The 12326-nt window shown below is 40.6% G+C and overlaps 1 protein-coding gene across 1 annotated transcript in view; it reads right to left on the minus strand.

Annotated features, from left to right (window-relative positions):
- Positions 1-12326, minus strand: part of LOC145408652 (organic cation transporter protein-like) — a 32277-nt gene that overhangs the window by 6401 nt on the left and 13550 nt on the right. Inside the window, exons 5-9 of the mRNA XM_080279335.1 lie at positions 11948-12102; positions 10970-11138; positions 8252-8399; positions 7952-8046; positions 7160-7419 (exon numbers count right to left, since the gene is read on the minus strand). Coding sequence (XP_080135461.1) covers positions 7160-7419; positions 7952-8046; positions 8252-8399; positions 10970-11138; positions 11948-12102 — 827 coding nt within the window. The remainder of the gene's footprint in view (positions 1-7159; positions 7420-7951; positions 8047-8251; positions 8400-10969; positions 11139-11947; positions 12103-12326) is intronic.

A 12326-nucleotide genomic window follows, 5' to 3' on the forward strand; every position in this document is an offset into this window, starting at 1 on the left:
ATATACACTAAAAACATGATTGGTGCCAGCACTGAACCCTGTGGTACTCCACTAGTCACTTCTTTCCATGATGAGTAGTTTCCTCTTAGTACTGTTCTCATTTCTCTTTTTTATGAGAAAGTCTTGCATCCAACAAAACAGTTTGCCTCGAATTCCTCCTTGATGATACAGTTTCCATAAAAGTCTTTGGTGTGGTACTGTGTCAAAAGCTTTCTTGAAATCTAAATAAATACTGTCCACCCATCCTTCCCTTCCCTGTATTGTGTTTGTTACTCTGTCATAGTAGCTCAACAGATTAGTAACACATGATTTTCCTTTTCTGAAACCAAACTGTCTTTCTGTTATCATACTGTGTTCTTCTAGATGATTTACCCAAGCTTTTCTTATAAGCTTTTCTAATACCTTGCTTACAACATTGGTCAGTGATACTAGTCGGTAGTTGAGTGGATTTTGTCTATTTCCTTTCTTGAATAAGGGGACGATATTTGCTTTTTTCCAAATATCAGGTAGTTTACCTTGACTCAAGGATTTCTTGAAAATTAAAAATAATGATTTACTTAACTCCTTTGCACATTCTCATAGTACCCAACATGAAATTTCATCAGGACCACTTGCTTTTCCTCTGTCTAATCTACTTAACTCCTCCTGTATTACTTTTTCTGCTATTTGTATATCTGGTAGTATGTTTGGACATGCATGTTCCACATAGTCCCTCTCAAAAATTTTTTCTTCTGTAAAAACTAATTGGAAATTCTTATTTAGTGCTTCAAATATCTTTCTCTTGTGTATAAGTGATTCCCTCGTCCGTAATGGATTGTATTATATCTTTTACTTTGGTTTTGCTTCTGATGTAGCTGTAAAACAGCTTTGCTTGATCACTACTTTTATTTATTATATCCTCCTCAAACTGTTTTTGGGCTTCCCTCCTTATTCTTGTATAATCGTTTCTTGCCTGTTTGTAATTATTGTACGTCCTTTCACTATTGTGTCTTCTGTATCTATTCCACAACAAATCTCTTCTTTCTTTTGATTTTTTACATTCTGTATTGAACCATTTCTGTATTTTCTTATCTGCTTTTTTGTGCTGTGGGATGTACTTCTGGACTCCTATTTCATAAAATTCACAAAATTTTTTATATACAGCATTTAAATCTTGTCCTCTAAGCTCATTTTCCCAATCAGCTTCTAAGAAATACTTCTTTAGGTCTTGATAATTTCTCTTTTTATAGTTTAGGCTCTTTTTGTAACTGTCATTGCTGTTAACTATGTCATATGCTATCCTGAAGTTATAATTTAGTACTGCATGATCGCTTTTGCCGAGTGGAGGGTGATATATTAAACTGTCAATATCATTTTCTTGCCTAGTAAATATTAGATCCAGCACTGAAGGTACATCAAGTCCTCTTTTTCTGGTGGTTTCCCTCACAAGTTGCGTTAGGAAAAACTCTTGCACGAGATCCAGGAGCTTTTGGTCCCAACAGCTTTCTTGGCTAATTATATCTAGAGTATTCCAATTTATATTTGTTTTAAAATCCCCAGTTAGTATAATTCTTTCCGATTTCTCTTCCATTTTATGTAGTAATGATCTTAAACTCTGAATTGTACTCTCTGCCAGGTCCTCATATTCATCTCTTTCCCATGTGTTTGATCTGGGTGGCATGTACAAATTGGCTACAATTACTTTACCTTCAGATGTGTTGATCTCTACTGCAATCAGTTCTACTTGTGATGGTATATCTAGTTTTATTTCATTGACTTTTAGATTTTTCTTAGTTAATATTATAATTCCTCCTCCTATTTTTAAATTTCTGTCTCTTCTCCATATATTGTATTCCTCTAAGTTTAGTATGTCATTGGATATCCTTGGTGTTAATTTTGTTTCAGTTAGGCATATTATTTGTGGTTCATTTCCTCTGACATAATCATTCATCTCTAGTAATTTAGATACCATTCCATCCACATTTGAGTACATCAACTTTATCATCTTGTTTATATACTTGTCATGACATGGTGTTACTACCTTCCTCCTTTTTATTCCATCCTGTTTGTGTACCACTTTCGTACCTGCAATCCTATTACTTTGTAAAAAAAATTCTTCTTCTCCTCTTCTGATCTTCCCTCATTTTTTTTGTTTTTGCTTCCTCCCTTTTCTCTTTCAGTAATTCCAGTTCCTCTTGTGTTAGGCATCTTTTTATCCATACATTTTTGAACTCCTCTTTTTCCATAAGATTCTTTGCATTTTTTAGTATTTCTTCCACAGTGTTTACACTCTGGAAAGTCACCTTTAGAGGTCTTGTCTTGCTTTTCTCATATTTGCCTAACCTTTTGTGTTCCTCTATGTCTTTACTACAGATTTCCTCTGATACTTCTTTCAGTAAGCTCATTACATTTGCCATCTCCTTTTTGTCTCTTGTGATCTTGTTTTTTACTTCTTCCTCTTCTATACCAGTGATTACTATAGATTTGTTTATATCTACTGAATCTCTGACTAACTTTGGATTGTTTTGGATTATTCTTTTCACTTCCTTTTTAATGTTTTTTTCCTCCACCCTTGTTTCTAAGTCTTTCTTTACTTTCACCATTTCAGCATACGTGGTTTCCACATCATTTTTGTAGCTTTGCACAGCTTCATTCACCTGTGTTATCTTCTCCTCAATATCACTGCTCTGGTCTATAAGACTGCTTACTTGCCTAATTGTCTCTGTGTCATTTTTGAACTCTTCCATAACACTCTCATGATTGACTACTGTACTTGCCATTTCACTCATTTTCTTCCTAAGTGTTCTCAGTTCCACTGTTAGTTCACTGATGGTTGTGTCTATCTTATTGGCCTCCCTTCCTTGTTTTTCTATTTCTTCCTTTTGCAAGTGCATCTGCTTCTTTATTTCATCAATTTCATTTTTGAAAGCCATTTCTAGTTTGTGTACACGTTCAACCAGTCTATTGTGAGTCTCCACTTCAACCAGTTCTTGGTAGAAATCATCATTTTGCTTTCTACCTTTATCCCTTTTCTTTTCCAAATTTGCTTTACTAAAGTATGTATCCATTTTGCAATACTAAAAGTACAGAGTATGTACTTACATTCCCCGTGCTGCTGTAGTCTAAACAAACCTCAGCTGACTCAGCGCATTCTTTCGTCTTGGTTCTCTTTTCTGTTTGAACAAGTCTTGTTTAACCCACGGCGTCCCGTCGACGTACTTCCACGTCCTCACGTTATGTCACTGCCAATCCCATTGACGTACTTCAACGTCCTGCAATTGCAAGGTTCATAATTTCCACAATTTTCAAAATTCGCGCGAGATTTTCGATTCGCCCACGTACCCAAGCCTCCCCTACCTGCCGCCAGGCAGGCAGCGTCTCAGACCCCGCGTGACCTGCGCTCGCCCTTGTCTCGGTCACTCACCTGTTAGCAGTGACCCAGGTCAGACATGGCGCGTAAAGGTCTCTCAGACGACGAAATACAATCCGCCCTGGATGCCTTCACTGGAGATAGTGATTCTCCACTTGATGATGATGTGGTGGATCGAGATTATGTGCAGCCTGAGGAGGAAATAACAAGCAGTGATGAGGAGGTCCCTTCGCCCCGGAAAAAGCGGTATGTCACGTATCGTAAGGCAAGGGAAGGCCAGCCTGCACCCAAAACACCTGCATGGAACTCTCTCCATCCCCTAGAGAGAGATTCTGATGAGGACGAGGATGAGGACGATGACGATGACGGCGGCTTAGGACGTGATGTTGCCTCGTGGTTGAGGAAGGAAAAAATCTCACCCCAAGGATCAGAAGGTGGGGCGAGAAGGCAAATAAAGTATGGCCTAGTGTTTTGTCTGGGGAAGGCGAAAGTGGTGTGATGGGAGTGCGGGGTGAAAGGGAAAGTGGTGTGAGGGAGGCAGCACGAGCACGTGGTGCACGTAGGCCTAGGGGAGAGGAGGTGGAGCCACTCCCCAGCACATCTTTCGCCATACAATATTCCCAAACTTCCTCCACACAGCCCCAGGATGTGGGGAAAGGAAGGAAAGGGAAGGGAAAGGGTAAAGGAAAAGGGAGAGGGAAGAGAAGTGCGAGTGATGAAAGGCGCCGCTCTCCACCTCCCCCACCACCACCAATGTTGCGTTGTGCCTTCAGTCATGTTTCAGAGTGTACCATAACTTCCTACACTACTGAAACTGTGTGGGATGGCGATATGACGCTCAGTATAATGGTAAGGCCAGTCAGTATGTGCTAAGTCTTATATAAACTTGAAACGGGTGTAATGTTTGCAGGAAAGTAATGTATAAGTTGAGAAATAGTGTAAGTTGAACGAAGTGATATGAAAACTACACCCACTGTATAAATCTGCGAAAATATGATGCTCAGTATAACACTCTGGTCAGTAAATATGTGATAGCAAGAATATAAAGTGGAAACGGGTGTAATGTTAGCATGAATAAAACGTATAAGTTGAAAAATAGTGTAAGTTGTAATAATTGATGTCACGAGTACACCCACTGTGTAAATCTGCGAAAATATTACGCTCAGTAGAACATTCTGGTCAGTAAGTATGTGATAGGAATTATATAAAGTGGAATTTGTTGTAATGTTAGTAGTAAGGTAATTTATAAGTTGAATACTAGTGTAAGATGAAACAAATGATATTGCGATAACACTCACTGTGTAAGTACGCGCTAATATGACTCTCAGTTGAATCGTAAGGTCTGAAATTATGTGTTATCAATTATATCAAGTGTAAACATGTGCAATGTTGGTGGAGAATTATTATATAAGTATAAAAATAGGTTGTAAGTTGAAATAGTAGTCATAGCGACTTCACCGTGTGTGTTATTATGCACTATTATTACGCTAAATATTTACGTAAGGCCTGAAATTATCTCAAAACAGTTCTATAAAGTTGAAAAGTGTATAATGTTATTAGGAAAGTATTATGTAAGTAGAAAAAACACAATACGACTTGAAACAACAGTCACAGCGAGTTCACTCACTACGTAAATAAGCGCTAACATTACGCTAAATGTTATCGAAAGGCCTGTGAATACGTAAAACCAGTTCAATAAAATGTAAAATGGTATAATGTTATTGTAGAAGTATTATGTAAGTAAGAAAAATGATATGTATCATGATTTTCGAATGTTAGTGATTCATCGTGACCAGTCTGCCCGATTTTGCTCATTTCGCACGATGGTACAATGCTTATTTCAGCTATATTTTTGTATAAAATCCAGTTTACTCTTTTATCACATGTTTTTATGTTTGTAATAAATACATATCTACTTACTTTCATTGGTTTCCCAGACTTATAATACCATAGAAAACGTCAGAGGCTCAGACCACCTACAGAGAACACGGTGCCAGGTGTGACCAAGTCATACCTGTTTAGGGCAATTATGAACCCCGGGGAACAATTTCTTTGTGACTGACCATTGTTTCTGACCAAAAGCGAAAGTTTTAGCAAAAAAAATTTGGGTCCAAAAATGGTCGGGATTTGGGGGGTACCATTGGTGAGAAAGTGGTTGGGACTGGGCGGGTTAAACTTATTTTTTTTTTCTTTTAATAATGAAAAATCATTTAGTCTAACCTGGTACAGAGCTTGACTCATACAAAGATACTAATTTAGGTAATGCCACTGGCCGTGTTGGTTCGATATGGAGTGCCAATGTCGCACGTCTGCCTCAATTGACTCCCTGTGTGTGTGTGTGTGTGTGTGTGTGAGTGTGTGTGTGCAGTAAATCTTCTCCTAACTTGGTTTATGATGTATACTGTATTATTCCTTCATTAGTTGTTCGGACTACACGTAATCAGAGAGGTGCTTGAAGTACAGAAACCCCCAGGTGGCTGTGAGCAAAAGTGTGGAGGGTACCCGGTGGGGTTATGGGGTCGGAGAGAAAAGTGGGGGGGTTGGGTGGGAGTGTGGCAAAATGAGGAAGGGAGGAGGAGGGGATACCTCTCCATCGAGCAGTGTTACAAACACGGAAAAGGAAACGAACTTATTCCGACATCTATACCTATCTGTCTGTCTGTCTGTAAAGGGGTACGAAGGATAGCAAACAGCAACAGACCAAATGCTTCTTTCATAACTATTACAGAAAGACTGTGACTATGACAGCTAATTGTGTGAGCTAAAGATAAGGGTGATAATGCAAGAAAACTATACTTTCGCCCAACAAAGCCTACAGCCAGCCGAAGTCGGCAGGAAAAATTGAGAAGAACCCCATGCAGCTTAGAAAAACTGCCATGATAGAAGCTAAAAATCTATATGCTACTGTAGCGTTTTAGTTTTGGGGATTTTTTTGCTAGGGGCCACACCAAGGCAAATGGTAAGGATAGATAAACACAAATGTGCTGGGAGGAAATAGACAGGGCAGGAATTATTGACTAGGAACAATACAGAGTTACTGCATGACTTCAAAGTAGTTCAAGGAAGTTACATTTACAGCATGTGTAGATCACTTAAACGGATAAGTAGTTACAGACTAAAATATAAGCAATGAATTTAGTGCAGAGCGGGAGTGCTGAGCTGATGCGTTTACGTGTATTATATATGTAAAGTCGTACCGCTTGGCCAGATTTACCAGGAGAGATGGAGAGCAGGGCAGGTAGTCAGCCGGGTGAAGTTGAGAGGGAAAAGGAGGGTGGGCTAGGTCGCCCACTCGGTTTTAAACCCCCTAATGAGGTAGGTGGAGCACTGGTAAGCCTAGGTCTCCTGAATAGGCAACTTTTATTGGTTTAGGCACCACTACAGGTGAGGAGGTGAAAGAAACTGAATATTATTGGTAGAGGCACTGGTACAGGTGAGGAGGGAAGAGAAACTGAATATTATTGGAAGCGGCACTAGCACGGATGAGGAGGGATGAGAAATTGGATATAATTGGTAGAGGCACTAGTACAGATGAAGAGGAATGAGAAATTGAATACTATTGGTAGCGGCATTAGTAGCGATGCTAAGTATGAGAACAAGGTGGGAAAAAGCCACGAGGGAAGGAAACAACATGTGTAGGTGAAATCCGGAAATCCCACAAGGGAAGAAAACCACGTGTGTAGGTGAAATGTGAAGTACAATACTTTGTGGTGAAATGTGAAGTACAATACTTTGTGGTGAAATATACGCCACACTACCAAACTAAAGGGGTTATCAAATGCTTGATCTCCACCCATTTCCCAACCATACCTGAAGGAATAAACGCCACAGCCACAATGACCACCCCACTAATGAAGTAGAGAATGATGATGGGACATTTCCTCCCACAGCGGGCCACGATGGGCGCTGCGACCATGTAGACAGGTACCTCAAACACACCCGAGAGAACCACATAGAGGAAGGGGTCGGCGCTGAAGTTGACTGCATTGAGGGTCATCCCATAGAAGATGAGAGAGACGAGGAAGAACTTGAGGCACAGGATGCAAGTGATGATGCGTAGTTTGTGTGTTCTGTGGAGACAAGGAAGGAGTTTCTTGAATTACAGGCCCTGGAGAAAGACATTTTCACTCTGTGTCACTGATATAACAGGCAGGCTCCACTGCCCGGTTCTACTAATGTCCCTCAAGTTCAACCCTATTCCTCTGAACAGAACGTGGTGGACTGCTGGAGGAGGCCAGCGTCAGACTGCAGTTCACTGGGTTAACATTTCAGATGAAGCTGGGGCAAGTACTATTATTATTATTACTACTACTGCTGCTGCTGTTATTACTACTGCCACTGCTACTACTACTACTACTACTACTACTACTACTACCACCACTACTGCTACTACTACTGCTGCTGCCGCTGGTGTTGCTGCTGCTGCTGCTGCTGCTGCTGCTTGAATTATGACACATTACCCGAAGTTTTTGCCTTCTTTGCGGTTAATAGAAAAAAATTTGTCCCTGTCTGTACAGCAAGAAATATTCAGAAGTACAAATAATGCACATGTATTTGCTCATGTTTCATTTGCTTTTCTTGTTTCTCACTCCTGAAACTTACCTGAAGAGGATGAGCAGATGCAGGAGGAAGTGCGTCACCTTCTCCCTGTAGGCTCTCTTCACCTGTTTCTCCATCCCGGATTTTCCCATGTTAGCCTGCCAGGAAAGAAGTTTACACTTATTTTACACAGTGTTATCGAATGGGGATCAAAAGGGAATTTAATGACGTTTAGTTACTTTTACATGCATACATTTTGCTGTGTGTGTGTGTGCGTGTGTGTGTGTGTGTGTGTGTGTGTGTGTGTGTGTGTGTGTGTGTGTGTGTGTGTGTGTGTTTTATTCATATACCCCTGGCAATCACCTCATGTCTAATAGCATGCATAAGTGAGTGTAGCTCCTCCTGGGGCGGAAGGGTGACATGGTTCCAGCGAGCCGCCTTGTCCAGCGTCTTGCTCGCCTTCTCAAATTTCCCATGCACAATGAGCCAACGGGGAGACTCATCCAGAAACCTGTGTGTGGCAAAGAAGAGTAAATGATAGACCTTTTTTCCCTTTAATTACGAGGAGGAAGGGGGAGACTGAGGCTGTGATGGAGGGATGGAATGGAGAGATGTATGAGAGAGGGGTGGCGTGAGTTGGAGAGAAGTCACCCAAACGTCGCAAGACAAGATACATGCAGGAGAATTGTTTATTGCATAAAGGTCAAATGACAGTTTTTATTCTTTTCACAACGAGAGGAGGAAGGGAGCAGGGGAGGCCAAAAATGAGATGGATTGATAGGATGGAGAGATTAACTACATGAGAGAGATGGGGTGTGTGAGTCGCAGGAAGGGGAACCTAACGCCAGAGGACAGAGTGGATGGGGTGGAGAAATAAATGATGTATGGTGCAATCAGAGATAAAAGATATAACCAGGGTTTTCAACTACCTAGTTATACAAACGTGTCTCAGTTACTTCCCTATCCCCCGAAATATTGATGGTGGTCTGCAGAAGAAGAACTTAAGACTCCAGCCCACCGGGTCACATTCAGCATAGCCTGGGGTTGCAACTGCTACTACTACTACTACTACTACTGCTGCTGCTGCTGCTGCAGCTGCTGCTGCTGCTGCTGCTGCAGCTGCTGCTGCTGCTGCTGCTGCAGCTGCTGCTGCTGCTGCTGCTACTACTACTACTACTACTACTATTACTACTACTATTACTTCTACTACTACTACTACTACTACTACTACTACTACTAATAATAATAATAATAATAATATTACTACTACTACTACTACTGTCTACAAAGATGAAGAAAATACTTACGAAATCAGTGAATGGCAAGTCAAAAATATCAACGAATACAGAGTACTGAACTTGGCAGAAAATTCCATGGAGGGAGAACCTACTCAGCTACAATGATATTTTCTGGCTAACTGGCACTGCTGGGGTAAACCACAGAAAGTAAGTGTAGGCCAAAATCTAAACCACAATTGAATCTAAAAACTATGTCAAGACTAAATAAATGCCAAAAACTCAACCATAACAGATTATGCAATAAAGCTTTATCTCCCTACAGTCCTACCAAAACTAAAGCATAACTGCCCTTAATTTAGCTATCCCATTTTTGATAACAGAACAGAGGAAGGAAAAACAAATGACTACAAAAAATAATCCATACACAAGATTACTGACATCCTCTATTCATAAAATATTGTAACAGTTGGACTTGAACAGCTGTAGGTTGAAATTTGGAGGGAAACAACTCCTGGGAAGTGAGTTCCAGAGAGATGCAGTTCGGGGAATAAAACAATTTTGATAGGCAGAAGTTCTGCCGTATGGCTGTGTGACTTACCAAGACAAAATAAATGCCAAAGTTTAACCGGAATTGAGTCTTTAAAAAATACTCAAACAGAAACTAAATATGTGTCAAAAACCAAAATTTAACTAAATCTGATATATATTCATGCCCACCTATACAATATACAAGTATGCCAAGAGCTAAAACCTAACTAATTCTGAAATATGTATGCTCAGCTTAAACTAAATACCTCCCAAACGTTAAACCAAGGCCGAATCTAAAGCACGTTTATATCCAGCTAGAGACTAAACATGTTGCTAAAAGCACAACTGAATCAAGAAAAAAAGGTAAGAATTAACCCACCGCGTCCCGACGACGTATGGATACGTCACCATGTTTTGTCACCGTGACACCCGACGATGTATCCATACTTTATGCAATTGCGAGGTCTGTCATTTGCACATTTTTCAAGTTTCATTGGTGATTTTTGGTAGGCGTATGTGGGAGTCCATCCTCTACCCAACGCCAGGCGGGGATAATGCCTGGCCCCACCTGACCCCCCCCTCCCGCCACTCACGCCATTTTCTTGGCAACTCACCTGTTAGCGGTGACCTGGCCAGTAAAGACATGTCTCACCACGGTCTCCCCAGTGACGAAATTCAAGGCGAAAATGATTCCTGAGGTGGAGGACAAAGGAAGAAATAAGCCAGAGGAAGAAGAAAGCAGAAGTGATGAGGCAGGAATGTCGTAAAAGATGGTGCCATAAGTTGATGTTTTTGGTGAGTGAACAACGCTTATATTGCCTATATTATTGTCTGAAAACCAATATACTCTTGTACTACATATAAATTCGTACAAAATAAATAAATATCTAACCAGTTATGAATGGCCTGAAATAGCTACCCCTCTCATAGAAAACTTTTTCTCTCGAGACTGGCCTGAGAGAACACGGTAACAAGGTAAAGGTACTCTTACTTCTACTGTATTTCTAAACTGAACTGAGCACTTTCTCTCTGAATTTTCGATGTTTCTCATAAAAAGCGGAGATTTTAGGCAAAAAAAAAACTTTTCTAAAATCTCCCGGGATTGGGGGGGGGGGGTCATTGGTGAAAAATTTGCCGGGACGTGCCGGGTTAGAAGCATGTCAAAAGCTAATTTCTAATTGAATCATCAACGAAATCGAGTATGGGACGATGAGAAGGCGAGGAACTAAATACCTGGCAAAGCCTAAACTCTTACCAAGTCTAGAGGAAAACATGACCCAAAAAGAAATAAAGAAATGAAAAAAAAAAAACTTACACGAGAATGGGGACGAGGAGAAGGCCGGGTATGTTAACTGCCAGTTGGAGCCATCGCCAGTCCCTGATGAGGTAGGCCACTCCGCCCCAAATCATAGTGCCGATCGCCCACGGCAAAGACGTCAGCGCGCCCAGGATAGATCGGTACTTGGGTTCGCATACCTCCAGTGCTGTATAGAAGTACGAGGGGTTAGGATGCAGCCAGGAGCAAATATTCTCCTTCACTCCTCTACCAGCATTGTCTCCTGCCTTCCATATTTTTCATTTCTCCCCAAGCGATAGAGGACGTCCTTCCCTCTTCCATTCTTTCTCTGTTTCATTTTGCTCTCACATCAGAATAACTCATGTAACACCTTCCCTTGCCTCACACGGCAGAGAAATGTCAATAAACATTTGCTCATGACTGTATGTATTGCTAAAACTGCGTGCGTGGAAGTGTAGATAACCCCTAATTATTATTATTATTATTATTATTAATTTTATCTATTTTTTCCATAGTTTGTAAAACACATAATGATGATGGAATATGTCTCACCTTTCTGAATCTGCAATTTGGGATCTGTACTTGGAATTACACATACCTCTAGCACTATACAAAGCACTAGGGATCAAGATACACATTACTAAAATTATAATATCTGAAAAGAACATAATCATCTGAGAAAGGCTGTTAACTCAATGTAAGCAATTTAGAAGCGTGAACTTTTTAGCCACTTCACTCCAGTGAGCTTGCTTTTTTGTTATATTAGACTGTTCAGCTTCAGAAAGACCCCTCGTTGTGAAGACTTTATTGGATTCTAATTGTGTGTGTGTGTATTTTATCGTTTCAGTTCCAAAAGTCTCCTCCAAGTCTAGTAAATTTGTCTGAGATAGGAAGAAAAATAATCAAATACGTCAAAGCAGTGAAGGGGTTATGATGGCAATAAACTGGTTCTAGGATTTCTAACAGATAAATAACGTACTGGAGATACGGACTAACCGAGGGTGTTGCCAGTCTGAAAGATGGCAGGACAGATGAAACCGAGGATGAAACGGAAGGTGAGGATGACCGGGAGGGAGGTGAGCCAACAGCTGGATATGGCGATCAAGAAATATGTCATAACCCCCAGGCTTAGCGTTGTTTTCCGCCCGAACCTGTATGTAAAGAAGAAGACAAATAGGATTTTTTTCCTCCATGCCCACAAGGAGGAGAAAAAGAGAAAAAAAGACGAAGATCTACATTCTTACCTGTCCCAAACAACGTGTGCATGGGCATACTGGATCACTTGATTTTTTTTTTTTTTTTTTGTAATACTTATGTCTGCTAATGAAAACACAGAAACGCTGCTGGACGGATGTAAATAAGTAAAGCTTGACGT

Source organism: Coenobita brevimanus, chromosome 78 (assembly GCF_032717465.1).
Source record: "Coenobita brevimanus isolate Jiangsu-jjx chromosome 78, ASM3271746v2, whole genome shotgun sequence".
In the NCBI taxonomy this organism is placed as follows: Eukaryota; Metazoa; Arthropoda; class Malacostraca; order Decapoda; family Coenobitidae; genus Coenobita; species Coenobita brevimanus.